This window comes from Rhamphochromis sp. 'chilingali' (genome assembly GCF_963969265.1).
Source record: "Rhamphochromis sp. 'chilingali' genome assembly, chromosome: 2".
In the NCBI taxonomy this organism is placed as follows: domain Eukaryota; kingdom Metazoa; phylum Chordata; class Actinopteri; order Cichliformes; family Cichlidae; genus Rhamphochromis; species Rhamphochromis sp. 'chilingali'.
Window position 1 is genome coordinate 4,084,732 of NC_137930.1, and position 19,795 is coordinate 4,104,526.

The 19,795-nt window shown below is 40.5% G+C and overlaps 1 protein-coding gene across 1 annotated transcript in view; it reads left to right on the forward strand.

Moving 5' to 3' along the window:
- Positions 1-19,795, forward strand: part of LOC308387181 (voltage-dependent calcium channel subunit alpha-2/delta-4-like) — an 83,919-nt gene that overhangs the window by 11,097 nt on the left and 53,027 nt on the right. The window contains exons 3-20 of the mRNA XM_080867081.1: positions 4,187-4,303; positions 5,749-5,808; positions 7,725-7,887; positions 7,979-8,110; positions 8,516-8,576; positions 11,650-11,800; positions 12,575-12,649; positions 13,070-13,159; positions 14,038-14,151; positions 15,619-15,697; positions 15,771-15,904; positions 16,107-16,124; positions 17,422-17,499; positions 17,916-17,996; positions 18,080-18,154; positions 18,378-18,464; positions 19,475-19,546; positions 19,644-19,705. Coding sequence (XP_080723207.1) covers positions 4,187-4,303; positions 5,749-5,808; positions 7,725-7,887; positions 7,979-8,110; positions 8,516-8,576; positions 11,650-11,800; positions 12,575-12,649; positions 13,070-13,159; positions 14,038-14,151; positions 15,619-15,697; positions 15,771-15,904; positions 16,107-16,124; positions 17,422-17,499; positions 17,916-17,996; positions 18,080-18,154; positions 18,378-18,464; positions 19,475-19,546; positions 19,644-19,705 — 1,649 coding nt within the window. The remainder of the gene's footprint in view (positions 1-4,186; positions 4,304-5,748; positions 5,809-7,724; positions 7,888-7,978; positions 8,111-8,515; positions 8,577-11,649; positions 11,801-12,574; positions 12,650-13,069; positions 13,160-14,037; positions 14,152-15,618; positions 15,698-15,770; positions 15,905-16,106; positions 16,125-17,421; positions 17,500-17,915; positions 17,997-18,079; positions 18,155-18,377; positions 18,465-19,474; positions 19,547-19,643; positions 19,706-19,795) is intronic.

The following is a 19,795-nucleotide window of genomic DNA, read 5'->3' on the forward strand; positions in this document are numbered from 1 at the left end:
ACATTGTTTTCTGCCTTGCGGGTTTCATGTTGTTTTCATGTACGTTTTCTCTGGCCATGAATGAGAGATAAAATACAGCAATTGTTGGAGGATTGCTATATGAGCAAATCTATGAATGTATCAGTGCTAAAATGAATGTTAAATGATGTTAAAAGGCTGACCCTCAAGATCATCTTGTATAATAACCACCCCATAAACTCTATGGGATTACTTTATGTGCCTCCTTATCCTTCTCACCTCAGTGACATCTGGAAGATAACACAAAGAAATAAAAATAATTAAACAAAGATTCAAACCACATTTATCCACCATAAATTAAAAAAACAATGAAATGCCAATTTCAGCAATAGTAGTGCTAAGCACATTAATAATGGTGAGTTGTGTTTGTGTGTTGTTCACACTTAAAGTCTGGTTCGCTTGCAGAGACGAGCAGGGTAGAGCTACTTGAAAGGATTCAGGCCACGACTGGGACCAAAAAATGATTGAAACATCCCCAACTGGCTGATCAAGAAACCTTTTTTTCAGGGAGTTTAAGCCCACATTACATCATCAGCATCACTCTGTGCATTTCAGCAGTGTGGGGGAAGACAGGAAGCCAGAATATCCTGAAATAAATCCAGTTTTGGAAACTAGCATTTAAAACTAAGAGCACATGCAGCTCAGTGCCCTAGCACAGATTTATTAGGAGAAAAATGATGCTACGGGTAATTACGGTACTTACAAGGATGTTTTTGGTAGTGTTTGCATCCATGTGTCATCATTCTGTAAACATCATAGCTTAAAAAGGTTTGAATGATCTTGTGATAAAACTGTAGGGGTGTAGAGTGGGGTCATGTTAGCAGTCCATTAAAATCTGGCTTACATCCATCGAGGTTTTCGAAGTCAACTTAATGATTTATTGGTCACAATTTAACAAAACCAATTTACGAAACACTGCAATAAATGTCATACATGTAATAATCCACATAAATGATAGAAAATAATTGCACTTAAAATGATGTCAAGTATATTTACTTTGTTTTTAAGAAGGCACATTTTAATAAAGCCTGCACTTTGCACTTGTTTTTACTGCACTACAAACTTCTTAAAGTACATTTGGTTTGCACTCTCTGAATGCTTCTACTTTTCAACATTGTTTTAATTCTTGCGTTGGATCCCTGTTTTGTAAAGCTCGGTGCTAGGACCAGTTCTGTTAACAGTATACGTTAGGGGTGGGCAACTCCAGGCCTCGAGGGCCGGTGTCCTGCAGGTTTTAGATCTCACCCTGGGTCAGCACACCTGAATCAAATGATTAATTCAATACCAGGCCTCTGGAGAACTTCAAGACATGTTGAGGATAGGGATGGGTATTGATAAGATTTTAATGATTCCGATTCCATTTTCGATTCTGTTTAACGATTCGATTCTTTATCGATTCTCTTATCGATTCTTATTTTTAAAAAAGGAGAACACTAAGGTCGATTAGCTTAGAACTTTGTTTTTTACCTTCTCTTTGAACAAGATAGAAATTTAGGAGTAACATGGCCTTACAAACCCAACAGTGAGATCTTAAGAGATCCAGCCTACGGCTCTTCAATGGGGTGTCACAGGGTCCCCAGGAAAAAAATTGTAAATGTAAAATAATAAAATAAATATTCTTCTGTAGCAATAACAAAGTATAACATAAATTATTCTGTAGCAATTACACAAGAATATCCAGTAATGTCCCTGCCTACAATTAAACACATTCACTTACCAAAGTGAAATCGGGGACATCTGCTGTGGCAAATGGATTCAAGCCTTTTACCACAAACTCAGTCACTGCTCGGTGACATTCGTCTATCCTGGCCTGAAAGGAGACGCTACCGGTAGACTGCAGTGAGAACTGCCAGCATCTGAGCCAGACTCTGTCTCTCTCATCATGGTCACTAAATGCACAGTAATGGCAGGTTTTGCAATAAGGCAGATCGCGCTAACATAATATGCACTGTTAGCTGATTATTTACCTGCCGCATTAACGGGAGAGGACGTGCAAACGTTACCGCTGCTGCTGGGTTGAGATTCACGAGTCCGGAGCGGAATTAAAAACACGACATTCATTTAAGGTCATCGCGTGTTTTGTGAGCAAATGCTTTTGCATATTCGTAGTGTTTCCTCCCTTAAATGAAATATCTACTTTGCAAGTATTGCAAGTTGCCCTGTTGTCATCCGTTCTCGTAAAGTATAACCAAGCTTTTGAGCATTTGAGCCGCTGGCGCCGTGTTTCCTGCCAGGTAAATGACGCTCCGCAACGTGGTGACGTCATTCGGGGCGACTGGACTCGATAAGGGAATCGTTTGCAAAAATGGCAAACGATTCCAAGGAATTGAAACAGTGGGAACCGGTTTTCAACAAGAACCGGGTTTCGATACCCATCCCTAGTTGAGGATGTCATTTAGCTGTTTGAATCAGCTGTGTTGGATCAAGGACACAGCTAAAACTCGCAGGACACCGGCCCTCGAGGCCTGGAGTTGCCCACCCATGTTATACACCTCAGAAGGCATAGCATACATGTGGCAGTATAATGTCCTCGTAAGTGGATATCAGGCCCTTGTAGAGCAAAATTTAGTATTTTGGTCTAGACAACCCAAAATGGGATGTCCGCATATGTGGACATCAGGTCCTAGGAGGTTAAAGACCTCATAGTACCGTATCACACCAAAGGAAAGTACTGTTGCTGCACAGCAAGAAGGTCCTGAGTTCAATCCCACCATCAGGCCAGGGTCTTTTTGTGTGGAGTTTGTATGTTCTCCCCGTGTACTCTGGCATAATGGTGCGAATGGTTGAATGGTTGTCTGTCTCTGTGTGTTAGCTCTGCGACAGACTGGCGACCTGTCCAGGGTGTCCTCTGGATAAGCGGAAGTGAATGGATGGATGGATATCATTAATCTCTGGCTCTCTTCCACAGCATGTCTTTTGTCTTGTCTTCCTCCCCTCACCTCTAACTGGTCGTGGCAGATGGCTGCCCCTCCCTAGCCTGGTTCTGCTGCACGTTTCTTCCTGTTAAAAGGGGTTTTTTTCTTCCCACTGTTGCAGTGCTTGTTCATAGGAGGTCATATGATTGTTGGGGTTTTCTCTGTATTATTGTAGGGTCTTTACCTCACAATATAAAGTGCTTTGAGATGATTGTTGTTGAGATTTGGTGCTATAGAAATAAAATTAAATTGAATTGACCTCTCAGTGATGGGTCACTCTGCAGCAACCCATCATAATCAAAGGTACACTAGGTTACATTTCCACTGAGGCCCCTTCCTCTAAGATGCAAAACAACCACTGAGAAATCCTTTTTGTGACTCCATAGAGCTCTGTGCTCATTATACTGTACAGCAAGTGTGCAGGACTGAGATAAAATATTTTCACAGAGGTTGGACTCAATGTTTGGCTCTGCTTGTGTATTTGCTTCAGTTTGGGCAGCTTGAACTAATTGGAATTAGGGAGTGACTTAATGAAGAGATTCAGAGTGTAAATACCCAGACTGGGCTGACCCTCCGCACACTCAGCTGGTTTATCCACCTCGAGCTTCTTGATCCAAAGAAAGTGACCCAATAACCTCAGATATCCCCTCAGTATAAGAATACACGCAAGCACACACACATACAGAGAGAGAGAGAGAGAGAGAGAGAGAGAGAGAGAGAGAGAGAGAGAGAGAGAGAGAGAGAGAGAGAGAGAGAGAGAGAGAGACGCCTCCACTGGAGTTGATTTACTCTGAATTATCTCATAAAAAAGGCAGCTGCATTTTATTTATACTGTAAACACAGGATAAGACATCAGACCTTGTTGGGAATATCCTGAAATGTCGTAATAACTGATGACACGCTGCAAGTTTGTCTTTCTAGAGTTAATGTTTATTTAATGTACAGATTCAATGCTTTTCTTTGTTGTTACCAGAACGGTATGGATATTTTGGTGGCTGCAGCTCAGGAGTTAGAGCCTTGGCTGCTCCAAGGTGCTCTCTAATGCATTCATCTAAGCGCGGATGAGTTTAAATGTTAGATAGAAAAGCAGTTAGATGTTGAAGAAAGTGCTTGTAGGAATGTGAGTGCGTGGGTGAATGGGGGATGATGTGTAAAGTGCATTGAAATAAATATTAAATATGTTATATGTGTTGTTATTGTATATTTAAAAAAAACTTCTGCTGTTCTTGACTCTGTCTTTGTTTTTGTCTCAGAAATTGAAGGATGTGGAGCCAATCATTAAGATCGTAGAGGTGGATGGACAAGACCTGGTGAAGGACTACTCTGATGAAATCGAACGAATGTTGGGAAGTAAGATGAAGTCGGTGATGGTGAGGATCATTAAAAGGAGGTTTTTCAGGACTATTCCTGGGAGACCGAACTAATTTGAACCCATGATTTTTAAAATAATGTGATTCCTGCTTTTGCATCTTCATTACAAGATTGTGTTTTTTAGTACATGCTGTTATAATTTGTGTCATTAGTTTGCTGCCTAACAAAATACAGCAGAATGATCCGTTAGACAGTTTTCTTTGTGGCATGAACAATATCACTGTGATCACTTTGTATAAAGTGTGCAGCTGGAGCAGTTGAAGTAGAAGTAGTTGGGTCTGACTGGTCTTATGGAAAAATGTGTGATGGTCCTAAATGTATTTCAACTGGAAGAATGTTTCATGGCTGTGCATCAAGCTGGAAGCTCAGAAAACCGAGCTTTAAAAAAGCCTCTGTTATTTATGCATTCAAATCATGTTCTGTTTCTAACTGTCATGATAGGCTGTGTGGCAGGCAGGAAGGAAAAAGGACCCAAAATGCAGGACTCTCAAAGACGGGACTGGAACTGAAAACACAACTTTAATGCTGGAAAAATCTCCTTATAAATAACTCCCACAAAAACAAAACAAAACTCAGAACAGAGGAATTGCACCACTGGAACACTACAAACACACAGCATGTAGACCGTATGACGCAACAAAGACCAAAGGCCAACACAGGGCTTAAATACGCAGTGGCGTAATCAGAGAATGGAAAACAGGAGGGAGACACAGCTGGGAGAAATTAGGGCTAACTGAATACGCTGACATAGGACTGGAACTATCAAAATAAAACAGGAAACAATTTACAAAGACGCAGACTTGACAGAGACAGACAGACTTGACAGAAAATATAATACAAAATCAAACCAGCACAACTCAAGAATCAGAACATAAATCATAATCTAGAAAAACACCAAAATATAACAAACAGAAAAAGCTGCGTCAAAATGACCCAGAACTGTGACACTAGCCTTGATAAAAATCATTTTGGTGCTTAAATGTTGCCTTTGTTGATGAATTCCTTTGTGTTGAACTCTGCGCTACAGTAACTAATTCACTTTTTCCCAACGCAGCTAAATCCAGCTGTGCATATTCCTTTAAAGCCATTCATATCTGAATTTTTCTTAAAGGAAGTGCCACAACTCATGGAGCCACAACTCATATTGTTGTGGCTCTAAGGAGTCCTGATAATATTGATAATAAAAACGAAAAGAATCTGCTCACCAAAGTCCTTTTCTTTCTATACTCTTTTGAGACTGTATAATAATAATAATAATAATAATAATAATAATAATAATAATAATAATAATAATAATAATAATTTCTTAGCTCATTGTAGCTAATGAACCTTTAAAATGTAGATTTTGCACATTTCATAATTTTTCGCTGGTTTGCTTTTCTGTGCATGTGCAGTGCAGTCTTTTAGTCTCCGTTTTATTTCTCTCCTCTTTTTCTTGTGCCAGAGGTTAGCAGAATCTGCAGAAGACTCAGATTTGTACCATGAATTCAATGCAACATTAAAGGTCAGTGCAACTCTTTGGTTTTGATGATAACTGATTCACTGGCTAGTTTGGAATCACCCAGGACGTATTCTGTATTCTGCATGTTTAAATTAATGCTGATGGACGATAAAACCTCCAAGTCTGTCATGTGTCAGTGTTTGGTGCATTTGTACTTTCCTTGTCTTTAGCTGAATGCTATCATTAGCTGACTGTGCGTGGATCAGAGTTGACAGCAGGCTGTGAGGCCGGAGCAGATTGGAGGTTTAAACCTCAGCTGACTCCTGAAATTAGATTAGGTCAAACTTCACTGATCCTATAGGAAACTGGGTCGCAAAGAAACGCACAATAAGCATCAGGGAAGTTAAGTATTTCTGGATTCTTCCATCTGTGGGTTTGTATTTCTGATATTCTGCCGTAAACTTATGTGAATGAAACAAATGTAATTTGTTCTGTACACATTTTCATATTGTGAAGCCAGAGATGTTTAACCCTTTAAAGCCGGTCGGAGTGGGCACGCTCCTTTTGCGTAACTATTTTTAAATCCCAGTAGCACTGCAACCATGTAAGCTAGCGCAATAAATTTTTTTTGCATATGAAGCCGGATGAGTTGTACTTACATCTTATGCCATCAGCTTGTCCTAGGTCACGGTTTCCTTCCACATAAAGCTTTGCAAAAACTGCATAAAAAGCACTTGCAGCAACAAAAGCATAATATTCCAGAAACACGCTTTGCTGATCCGATCAGCTGTTTGTAACACTTCCTACGTCCATCAGCGCGAACTATCGCATGTCCGCCATGACCTGCCCGAAACCGGAAGTGACGTCATTTTGCGGAAATGTAGTTTTTACCATCAGGGCCTTATGAGCCTATACTGGTGGGGTTTTTTTTTAATAATTTGCATTATAATATTTATTTTTGTTTTTCCTGCAGTATATAAAAATTGGTGTATTTCAAAAATAAAACTATGAAGACACTTAAAATAAATTTCCTGTGGTGGGAAACTATTTTGTGCAACTTTTTTGTATTTGCAGTTTTGAGGGTTAAGCCTCTTAAATTTCTCTAACTAGAAATATATGTTAAAAAAACAAAAACGATTTTCAATTTTTTTTGTAGTTTATTGCACTTTTTTTGCAATTTATGTAATTAGTATGCACTTAATGCATACATATTATTAAAATTTGGACTGTAATGGTTGTATTGCTGTATAGCAACTTGAAATGCTCCCAAAAATGTCACTACAGCATGTAAAAATATAATATAAGCTCTGGCGGACTTGGTTCTATGGTAGGTCTTAAAGGGTTAAACAGTATATTCAAACACAAGCACCTAATGATAGAGTTTGTGATGTTGTACATGGTAGAAGTCCTAAGTCAATTCAGCTTCATTTAAGCAACACTAAATAAAAGTTATACCAGAGCACCTTATATCATAAGGTCCAAATAATAACCCAACAATACCATTACCATCACTTGGTGACAGAAGAGGGGAAAAACTCATTTTTGACAGGAAGGGATGCAGGAAGGTCCTGTACAAGGAGAGAGAGGACAGAAAGAAAAACCACAAGATAAAAGCTTAATGATATACAGTATTGGTGAGAGAGTACACAAGAGGCACTCATGCATTATGGGACGTTTAGGACCTTAATGAGCCCGTAGCAGCAGAGGCGCCCTGATCCAGTCAAACCTTATTAAAAAGGAAATGTGAGATGCAACGTGTTTTTATAGCTACTGTCAACATCAAAAACTTTTTCTCAGCCTTTGTTGCCAAAAACCTGACAGTTTTCAAGCTCTGCATGCTTATGGTGGCCCTGAGGGGTCAAAAACACAAAAACACATTAGACCAGATTCTAACTCCTCAATAATCTGAATGAACTGAAAATCAGGATTTCTGTGTGAAAAACAAAACAAACTGAATTTCCTGTTGCTGCCTCTCCCAGTTTGATTACTACAATTCGATGATGATCAACACTGCGGATGAGGATGGGAACTATGTGGATCTGGGTGGAGAATTTCCCCTCGAGGAGAATGAACATTTTAATAAACTGCCTGTCAACACTCAGATGAGCAACATCCAGGTTCCCACCAATGTGTACAACAAAGGTCAGAGGTGCTTCATGGCTGACTCCCTCAACATAGGTCATGGCTCTTTAAAAGGAAGCTCTAAATCAGCATGTTTTTCCTCTGTGTGCAGATCCTAACATCCTCAATGCCATCTACAACACAGAGGCTTTAAACGACGTCTTCATCGGTAACTTCCAGAAGGATCCTACACTCACCTGGCAGTACTTTGGCAGCTCCACGGGTTTCTTCAGGATCTACCCTGGTGAGTTCAGCCATAAAGTGTCCTGCTCGTTTCCAGCTCCATGATTTTATTTTTGGCTCTAATAGAGTAGCTTTGCATTATTTCACAATTCAAAATAATCCTTATGGTATCATTTACTCTTTTTCATGCATCTGTTGCCACTGATGGTGCCTCTGTTCTGTTCTGGGCTCTTGCTGTGGAAATACCAGTCTTTGTTTGACCTTTATGGTCCTGACTGAAATAAAACAAGTGAAATTAGACAGTTTGACATCATTTTGGAATGATCATATAATACAATTCCATACAATCCACACAAACTTCCCTGTTTGTCTTTCAATATTTCTTATATCCTTGTATCCATGTACGTTTTTTCTTATTGATATCACAGGTGTCACTCTGTGAACTGACTCCTTGTCTTTTGGTCAGGTATTAAATGGACTCCAGACTCCAACGGTGTTGTAGCCTTCGACTGCAGGAACAGAAACTGGTGAGTTTGTTCTACCAATCATTTGTCTTTGCCTTCTGAGGTACAGCTCATTTGAATTTTTTTGTATTTATGGTAAATGGTAAAGTTCAGTGGTGATAATCATGTGGGGGACACATTACTCCAGAACCCGAGAACCTCAAAAGCTTAATGGGCTCAGGTTTTCCTGCTTTTTATCTCTGAGAGGCTTTGAAGTGACAGAGTCACACTACTCACTGGGGCTCTGCTATTTTTGGAACAGTAAAATAATCATTTCTGAGGTTATGTGCTTAAGCATAACAAGGGCTATATTTCACCTTGGCTGTTTGGTTTGATGACCCACTGAAGCCTGCTTGATTAGGGTTGTGTCTCACTCGAATGATATTAAATACTTAAATGTCCTGCAGGCAAACACTGAGGCAGCTGGGTTGCTAAGTTTAGCATGTTAATTTTAAAGGTGTCAACTCACCAGCAGCAGAGAAAGAGAAACACAGAATCCACTAATGAGGGAGGCTGGAAGCACCTCAGTCAAAGTGTGAATTTAATCTTTTTACAGATGCAAGAAGAAGAAGACTTCATTATATCTCACTGCCTTCAGCTCCCCACACAAATAAAGCTGCTTCAGTTAAAGACATAAATGCTTCTGCCTGAACGTAAACCAGCCAAACATGGTGCTTACTCTTCCAGTGGGAGATAGAAAAGCTTCCAAATTTCTGAACACTTGTAGAATCATCATCTTTAAGAGTAAAACCTCATTATCAGGGATGTACCAACTGTGCTACTGTGTATAGACTTATCTATATAACAGCAGGAATTAGTACAATGCAAAAATGGAATCAATCCCTCCATGAGGCTGAATTTGAGTCAGTCTAAGTGGCCACTCCGCTGGCTTTGCATTGGTTGAGCAGAGGCCAGCCAGACACTGATCCTCTGGAAAAGACGATAAGCTGCTCCTTAGCCGGGTCACGGCAGCCCACATGGCACCATATGTGACTGCTCATGCATTTCTAAATAATACCAGAGAACTGCATATGTCCCTGAATGCCTCATCGCTCCACATTACTGCAGCTGAGCTGCCATACATCTGCAGGGACTTACATTGAGAGAGACTGTGAAACATGCAGATTGAGTTTGTGATGATAGATGATACGTTTTTATCTGCAGGGGCAATTCCTGGATTTTCTAAAAGCAACTCATAAAGAACCTGTTGAGAATGTTCGCTGGAAATCAGACATTTCTGCCAGAAATTAATAACAAACTCCTTACGTTGATTAGAATTCACCAAACTATAAAGATTAGATTTTTACACAAATCCCCAGTTCCCCTGTATGAAGCTAACAATCTGTTAACCATAAATATATTTTATTCTGTTCAGTGCTGGACAGTCACAGTCTAAAGGTTTAAATTCACCTTTGCAAAGTAAAGGAGTACAGGAGAACCAGATTTCTGTGAGTTATATGATGAGGCCACTTTTCTTTTCTTTCTTTCTTTTTTTCTTCTTCAAAAATTGGCCCAGGAGCATCCACACAGTTTTTCCCAGAGACGAGAAGATCTGCAGTTCATGGTTCCCTCTAATATCTCTGTCCATGTTTGAGAGTGACAGCTTAAAGTATGATTTACTGCTCAGCTTTTAATTGTTATGTGTTATCATAATTAGTTAAGTTGGACATTTTGCAGACAGCTTAAAGTGGCCATTAGGGGAAGTGCAGTTTTCGGTTCTTCTATATTGGCTGTACTTTGCAGGCTCGAAGGTTGCCTGATGCTCCTGTTCACATTTGACCTTTGGCTGCTGGAACTGTTGCAGTTAGATTGTTTTAATGGATGTTGAAGGACACTCTAAGATTCCTCACAGTGTTACTGGAGGCCAGTGTAATCCAGAGTAAGTATTGGGTTAGACATCATGTCTCCAAGGTTTATGGGCCGACTACAATCATTTCAATTTTGTCTGAATTTAGAAGCAGGAAATTCGAGGTCAGCCACTCCTTTGTCTTTAAGACATTCTTGTGGTTTAAGTAACTGGTGTGTGTCATCTTGCTTGGTGGATAGATACAGCTAGGTATCATCTGCATAGCAATGATAATGTACGCTCAAAAAAATCTGTTGTTGGATGAACACAATTTAATCGTGGCACCTTTTTCCACGTGATTTAACCAAGTACAATAACCCATTTTTGACCATGTCAAACCAACACATTTGGCATTTGGTGGTTTAATGTAATCAGATTACGTTGGATCAACGTAGTATACTTACATTGACTTGAAGTGATTTATTGAAGTATTTAAAGTGAAATTTGTTTTAATTCATTCGACACAAGTTAAAAACTTTAGGAGAACACAATGAAATCTTGTTGTTTGAACAACTACTTTGGTAATCAAGGCAATTAGTCTTGCTTAATGAACCAATATGGCGGTTGATGATTTCATAGAGACAAACAACCATTTGCACTGACATTCATGGATAATTTAGAATCACCAATTAACGTAACTCTAATTACACACTGCAAACCAGCCAGATTGTGGATTTGAACCCAGGCCCTTCTTGCTGTGAGGCAACAGCAGTAACCATCACACCTCCAAGCTGTCACTCCAGGCTTAACAAAAGTAGGAAAGATATGTTTACAAGGCTTGATGCAGAATTTTCTGTACGTTTTTGTCCTTGACAGGTTGAACCACAATAAATAGCAATAGCATACACGTGGTGTGGGTGTAGTTGTCTGCCTCTTAAAACTCCAGCGATTTTCCTGCAGTTTGACCTCTAATATGATCTTGTGAATTTCGTGATTCCAGACAACTAACCACTCTTACTAGATCGTATCAGGTCATCTCAACAAGAACAAATTAAGTTGCTGAAGTTCATGCAGATGCTATATGATTTAATCACGTTCACCATAGAAACATGAAATTATTTAGTTCAAATTACAAGTTTGAATCTTGTACACGTAACAACCAACCAATTTCATTTTTCTGAGTGTATGCTAATAATATATAATATATGTATACAGGTATAATGTCAATGGCACTGCTCCACTACTCTGTGGAGTTTGGACCAATGTTATTGATCCCAACAGCCATTGGCTGTCTCCACTTCCTGTGTACAGGTACATCCAGGCTGCCACGTCTCCCAAAGACATCATCATCATGGTGGACATTAGCGGCAGTATGAAGGGACTGAAGATGACCATTGCCAAACACACCATCAACACCATTCTGGATACACTGGGAGAGAACGACTTTGTCAACGTCATTGCTGTGAGACATGCGCACATCTACTTAAAAACTATTACAGTGTTGTGACTCTGAGCAGCGTTTAAGTGAAAAATGGCAGGAAAACAACAGTCATGACCAAAAGTTTCACAAGTGGCATAAATTTGGAGTTTCATACATTTTTTCAATTTAAATTATTTTTACTGGTATCTAGAGTTAAAAAAATAACCATAATTATTTCCTTTCTTTTTAAGACTTATTGGATAATAAATCACATTTATGCAAAGAGATGGTATTTACAGTGATGGTAATACATGCCTGCTTCATTAGCGCTACAGGCTCATAAGTTCTCATATCGTGCATATCCTGAAGCCCTGAAAGGATTCAGATGCAGTACTCAGAAAACTACATACAAAGTACCAGAGACAAACACTATCCAAATGAAATGGAAAGGAACTAAACAAGAACAAGGAAGAACTCCTAACATAGAAATGTCACAAGTTATAACCAAATAACTATAAGATCATCAAATTAACGTGTTGGAACCAACACGTTAATTTGATGTTGGATTAAGACCTGGCTGGTCAGGAAACCCCTCACATCTTAAAAACTGTAATCACTTCTCAGTTTCATTATGAAAAGCATGTGTTGTGCTGGTGTGAGTACTTTTTAAGTCTGGGTAACATCAACATCATTGTGAATTCATAGCTTTATCACTAAAACATTAAAGGTTCAATTACTGGATTAGTTAATGGAACCACTGACTGCCTGTTTTTGCTCATGAGCCTGCCTCGTCTGTGTTTCTTTCCCTGTCTGCAGTACACAGACTACGTTCGCTACGTGGAGCCGTGTTTCAGAGGAACTCTGGTCCAGGCCGACTTGGACAACAGAGAGGTGAGACCATTATCTGCTTCATGGAAGCCTAAAGAGCCCAGGAGGCATCTTAGCAGCCATCACACAGACGCAAACACAGAGGAAAACCCCGAGTGTCATTATCAGATCAGCCTCTTAGCCTAATTCTTAAAGTGGCATCAGAAACCACAGCAGGTCAAGCTAGAGCTAGAGAGCCTCTGTGCTTGTGAGAGTTTCAGTGTTAAGGCTGAAGGTACCGTATTTTTCAAAACTACCTCAAACACAAGATCAAAATTAGTCACCTAAGTAATAAATGATTGAAACTTGGTTGTAGTTGACTGACAGGATAAAGGGAGGCACATATATTCAAATTAAATTAAATCAGAATTTCTTTGAATCTGGGCAATAAAAATGAATGTCTGTCTGTATACAAAGCCTCTTTGTACTCGTTTCCTGTCTCAGCACTTTAAGGTGTTGGTGGAGGAGCTGCATGTCAAAGGCGAAGCAAAGATCAAGAATGCCATGAAGGAGTCCTTCAAAATCCTGAACGAGGTTAGTGTCCGCTCAGCCCGCTTTTTACCACTCTCCTAACTTATATTGATTTTATCTGCTCCATCTTGGCCTGATTTCTAAATAACATGGCCGTGTCTACCATTTTTTTTAACAACACTTACATTTACCTACCAATGAAAATATCAACTCCCCTAAACCACAGGTGGAGTTTCTAAAGAACATCAAAGTAAACATTCCCATCATTTTTTATCCCTCAACCATCAAAGGCTCGTGGGGTATTTTTGTCACCCCGCCGAGTAATTCTGAGTGACCTCGACAAAGTCAAGGTCAGAGGTCAAGTCTTCTGACAATCACCTTGGATTTTTCACATTTTTACCTTTGGTGCATTGAGTAACACTGCTGGCTGCTGCTGGTTTTTTAATTATTTCACTGAGAGTAACCTGAGGTGTTCAGACCCAGCAGAAAACTGTGGTGTCAAACTGGACTGTGAATCTAAGATAAGGAGATAAATTCTCTTATTAAAACTAGTTTTTTAATGGTTGAGGCTTTTAGTGAGTTTACTTTATCTTTTTTATGTTTTTGAACATCTTGTCCATGCTTTTATGACAAGATGTTTGGACTACTGTAATGCACTTATTGTTTTCTCTGTTGGGTACAATACTTTGTTAAACTGTTGTTTGGATATTCATGGTTTAAAACAATTTTAAGCTGGTTTAATGTTCACAACAAGCTTCCTGGAGAGCGGGAAGACTCAAAAAGATTTTCTTTACAGTAAAGTTGCTGTTTCCTTGGCTTAAAAGGGGCTTAAATCTAAAAAATGATATCTAGCATCACAAAGTGCTTTTTTATTCTCTTTTCAAAGAGTAGAGATCGATGATGGAGTTGTTGCTGTGTCTAAGTTGTGCATTTGTGTGCAGGCGAGGGCGAACGGTCAGGGCAGCATGTGTAACCAGGCCATCATGCTGATCACAGACGGCGCCATGGAGGACTTTCAGTCCGTCTTTGAGGAGTTCAACTGGCCTGAGCGCAGGGTGAGGACCGCGAGCTGAGAGCTTTTCCATATTAGAAATGAATTAACTCTACATCATAGCCTGTTTCACCTCATTACTTACTATTATTACACCATTAATATCACCATATTTGTTTCTTAAAAAGTTACTGTTACAATAATATGTAAATATATGAATATATTTTATAGTGACGTCACTTAAATGTCTCTATATACTGTAACCTTTGAATGTATTTTGTCTGTTGTTAGACAGTTCTATATACAATTGTTGTATCAGCGTATTACTTGTGTATTACTTTGGTAATTTATTGATTATTACCTCTTTATTGTCAAAGTATCAAATCAAATCAAATCACTTTTATTGTCACATCACATGTGCAGGTACGTTGGTACAGCACATGTGAGTGAAATTCTTGTGTGCGAGCTTCACAAGCAACAGAGTTGTGCAAAATACAATAATGTAAACAAGCAAAATACAAGAATGGCTACATCTGAAACTAATAAATATATGTACAATATATAATAGTATATGCATTTCTGGATGTGTATACTAAATATTTTCCTACGTGTGTGTGTGTGTGTGTGTGTGTGTGTGTGTGTGTGTGTGTGTGTGTGTGTGTGTGTGTGTGTGTGTACACATATTTTACAAATTAAATAGAGTAAACAATAAATAAAATATATAAAATAAAATATACAGAGTGAGACATGTGCAAAACAGTGGCGTTACTGTACAGTATGGAGTGCATAATGTTGAAGTTCCAGTAGTGAAGCTGAGGTGTCTATGACGTGTTCAGCAGTCTGATGGCCTGATGGAAAAAGCTGTCTCTCAGTCTGCTGGTACGGGACCGGATGCTGCAGAACCTCCTTCCTGATGGAAGCAGTCTGAACAGTTTATGGCTGGGGTGACTGGAGTCCTTGATGATCCTCCCCGCTTTCCTCAGGCACCGCTTCCTGTAGATGTCTTGGAGGGAGGGAAGCTCACCTCCAATTATCCGTTCAGAGCACCGCACTACTCGCTGGAGAGCTTTACAGTTGTAGGCGGTGCTGTTGCCATACCAGGTGGTGATGCATCCAGTGAGGATGCTCTCAATGGCACAGTGATAGAAGGTCCTGAGGATGCGGGGGCTCATGCCGAATCTTTTCAGTCTCCTGAGAAAGAAGAGGCGCTGCTGCGCCTTCTTCACTGTTTTGTTTGTGTGTACTGACCACGTAAGATCCTCAGCCAGATGTACACCAAGGAACCGGAAGCTGCTCACTCTCTCCACAGCAGCGCCGCTGATGGTGATGGGGGTGTGTACTTCTCTGCACCTCCGGAAGTCCACTATCAACTCCTTTGTCTTATCACCTCATTCTTACTCAAACTGAGTAAGAATGAGGTGCTCTAAACCCAACTTCCTGTGTTTAACTACAGTTGCCTGCACAAAAACATTAGCAGGTAACTTTGTAAACTGGCAAACACGGACATAAACAGGTGTGCCACTGTGTTCAGGTGCGAGTCTTCACCTACCTGATTGGCAGAGAGATGACCTTTGCTCAAAACACCAAGTGGATCGCCTGCAACAACAAAGGTCGGTCCTGTGTGTGATACTTTCCTGCTTTTTCTTCATGCAGACACTAATATGCTCACATGTGTTTTTTCAGGTTATTACACACACATCTCCACACTGGCAGATGTGCAGGAGAACGTCATGGAGTACCTGCACGTGCTCAGTCGGCCAATGGTCATCAACCATGACCACGATATCATCTGGACAGAGGCCTACATGGACACTGTGGTGAGCCTGCCTGGCCAATCAAAGGGCTTAAAGAAGCCATTAAACATATTTACAGTATACACTACCATTCTATTTAAATCTGTTGTGAAGGGCTCATTTAAATCAGAACAATGTCATTATTGTCATGTGTGTTTTTTCTCCTCGTCTCCATGAACCCATTATCCCATGATCCTCTGGGCCTTCATCTCCATCACCCCAACAGCTTCCAAACACAGAGGAGGTAAAAAAAAAAAAAAAGAAGTTGCAGTTTTAGATTAATAGTTAGTTCTTCATCTGTTGGACTTGTGTGAAGCTCCTACAGGTTCTACCATCAGTATATAACATGGAGTTTATTTTTGGCATTTCTTTTATCAGAAGATCCAAAGGATCAGCACAAAGTTCAGCTTTTTAAGCTGCAATGGTTCAGAGCTGCAGAAACCCAGCTTACAAATACTACAACACACCTGTGTGAAGATATCTGAGAACTGCATGGACATGTTTGGATCTCAGGTTTTAGGCCATGTTCTTCCTCCTGTGCAACAGGAGAAGCCTTTCAAATAGCCATTAGCTGCCATGCCTGAGCATGAAATGCTCTGTAGGTAAGGGTGAGGATTTTAAACAGCATTGTAAGTGCTACAGGGAGCTTGTGAAGTAACATCAAAGTGGAGTTGTATGAGACGGTCTGTTTGATGTAGTAAATTAGCATTTTTAAAATTGCGTCCAGGCAACCCAGGGTGTCGACTTACTGAGTGCAGAAAAAGAGAGTTACAGAAGTCTATACAAGAAGAGACAAAACACAAACAAGCACCTTTCCTTGATGATTTTAGTGAGTCGGAAAAAACAGCATTTGGAGAACTCTGTGTGTCGAAGGACAAGGACTGATCAACACGAAGTCTTAGATCAGGTACACTGACAGGAACAGTTGAGGGCAAAGGCCTAGATTATTCTAGATCAGAACGGGCATATTTTCTGGTACAGAAACTAGAACCTCTGTCTTATCAGCTCTGAGCTTCAGAAAATTAGACTTTTTAGATTCTTTTATCTTTATTTTGTTCATGTAGAAGATCATCCATTCATCCATCCCATATTCCCACATTCAAATAAATAGATATATGGGTTGACTTTTAAAAAGGTGGCTTTTTCTCAGTTTCCTGAAAGTTGCTGGAGGCCTCCCTGAAGTGTTCTCAAACTGATTGTAGTGCTCATATCATCATGGCAGGTCCGCATCAGGACCACACCACCACCTGGAGTTCAAGCTCAGATGTGCACATAATGTGAAATCAACGCACCGACAAATAACATTGTCTGCAAAACACCTTTAAAATTAAGAAATGACCCAAAATGCCAACATACTATATAAAAACAAAAATGTAAAACCTGTACGGTCCCGTCTGTCAGAGTCTATCCAGCGACACGTTGTGTAATGTGGACAGTAATACTGTGTGCACCTGTTACAGATTTGTTGTTCATTATATTGAGTGTTTGTCTCTGTACTTCAGATAATCACACTTTGTGCCCAATGTTCTCCCGTCTCTCAGCTTTTCACCACCAAGGCTCAGAGTCTGCTGCTCATGACCTCAGTGGCCATGCCGGTCTTCAGCAAGAAGAAGGAGACGGTCAGTGTCAGCTCTGATACACATCAGCCTGACGATGAAGAGCAGCACGTCTGTACAGTCAATGAAAACAGAAATAAATCGATAAATAGTTCAGATGACTTGTCATGCCGTACGTTTACTATGACATTTTAAATTCTGCTTTGCTTTGGAAAATGTGAAAGAGAGCAACTATTTTGTACTTTTGAACACTAAACACTGCTGCAGAAATAGCCTGCTGTTGAAAATGCATATCTTTTGTTATATTGAAATTGCACAGGCATTAAAAGTGTAGTTAAACTTTACAGTGACAGAAAAGGAAGTTTCACTGGGACACGCCACTGAAGATCAAAGTGGGCTGAATGTGTCTGAAAGAAGCACAAACCAAAAGGCTGGTGCTTGATTATAACTCTGAGTTTTGACTGTGCGTCTGTCTCCAGCTGTCCCATGGCATCCTGCTCGGTGTGGTCGGCTCCGACATCCCGCTGATGGAGGTGATGAAGCTGGCACCCCGATACATGGTGAGCTCTGGGCGGTTTACTCTGTTTCTGCTTTATTTTATTTCCAAAATAAACGCTTTAAATATTTTCTGCTCTCCTCTCAGCTGGGAGCTCACGGCTACGCCTTCCTCATCAACAACAACGGCTACATCCTGTCTCACCCCGACCTTCGACCTCTGGTGAGCTGTGTTTCAAGGCCACTTTGGAAGACACATTTAGCTCACGGGCTCCGTGGCAGCTGCTCTGATTTACTTGAGCTAAATTTAAAGTAATAAAAGTTTAGCAAATCTCCTGAAGGGTGCATTAAGAGGGAACGGTATCAAATATTTATGAGAAGGGTTGTACAGTATTACACACACACACACACACACACTCAGTAACAGTGCCTCTTCTGTCCTGCAGTACAAAGACGGAAAGAAACTGAAGCCGAAGCCAAACTATAACAGTGTGGATCTGTCAGAGGTGGAGTGGGAGGACACAGACGAGCTGGTAAACACAAACAGATTATTTCAGGACACAATTATTGATGGGTTTGTTCGGATATCATCATGTGAATGTCAAAAGTTCCAAAAGCAGGAAAAGGGAAACATCAATAATGTCACACGTGCAGCATATTTTCAGCTCCGTAACATCAATCGCCTCCCCCCTTTCCTCACTCCTCATGCCACTGCCATTCTCGTCCATAATCTCATTATCTCTCGAATTGATTACTGTAATTCAATACCTCTCTGATCTAGTACAGATGAACTTCCCATCCTGCCTCAGATCTTCTCTTTCTCTCTCTGTTCCTTCCACTCGTCTGATTACAGTGGGGGGCGGGGCTTTTAGTTGCTCTGCCCCTCGACTCTGGAATTCCTCACCCCCTGACCTCTTTTTAAGTCCAGCCTCAAAACTCACCTGTTTAAAATTGCTTATGTTTAAACCTCTGCACGCTTTTAACTTTTATCTGTTACTCTTATTATTTTGTATTTGTTGTACAGTGTCCTTGGGAGCTCTGAAAGGCGCTATTTTTAAATAAAATGTATTATTATTAAATAATAATAATACATTTTATTGAGGTGGTTCGGGCATCTGACAAGGATGCCCCCTGGGCGCCTCCTGGGTGAGGTGTTCCAGGCATGTCCCACCGGGAGGAGGCCCCGGGGCAGACCCAGGACACGCTGGAGAGATTATATCTCTCGGCTGGCCTGGGAACGCCTTGGTGTTCCCCCGGATAAGCTGGAGGAGGTGGCTGGGGAGAGGGAGGTCTGGGCGTCTTTGCTTAGGCTGCTGCCCCCACGACCCGGCCTCGGATAAAGCGGATGAAGATGGATGGATGGATGTATTATTATTACTATTATTATTATTAAATCCCCTCGCGTTTAGTAATCCCTGATTTCTCTCTGCATGAGAGAATTTCTAAAGTGGTTCAGTAGCATCACTGTCTTTTTTTTCTTTAGGCAGAAAAACATTTAAAATATATCTCAGAGTTTATTTTAAACTCCTTTCTCTACTTTCAGCTGAGGACGGCCATGGTGAAAGGAGAGACGGGCACTCTCAGCCTGAACATCAGAGCGTCGGTGGATAAAGGGGTAATACTGATGTCTCAGTCAGTCGATCGTAGAGTTTGCTTATTAAATGTGCCGATAAACTGCAGCATCACTGATAAAATGATTCTTTGTGCCACAGAAAAGGCCGCTGTACCTCACCAACGAATATTTCTACACCAACATTGACAACACGCCTTTCAGGTAAACGCGCAGTGCTTTGTGCTTTGTCCATCAGTCCTCTCGTGCCCTGTCTGACAGTTTGTTCTTCTGGTTGTTCACGCGTAGCACAGT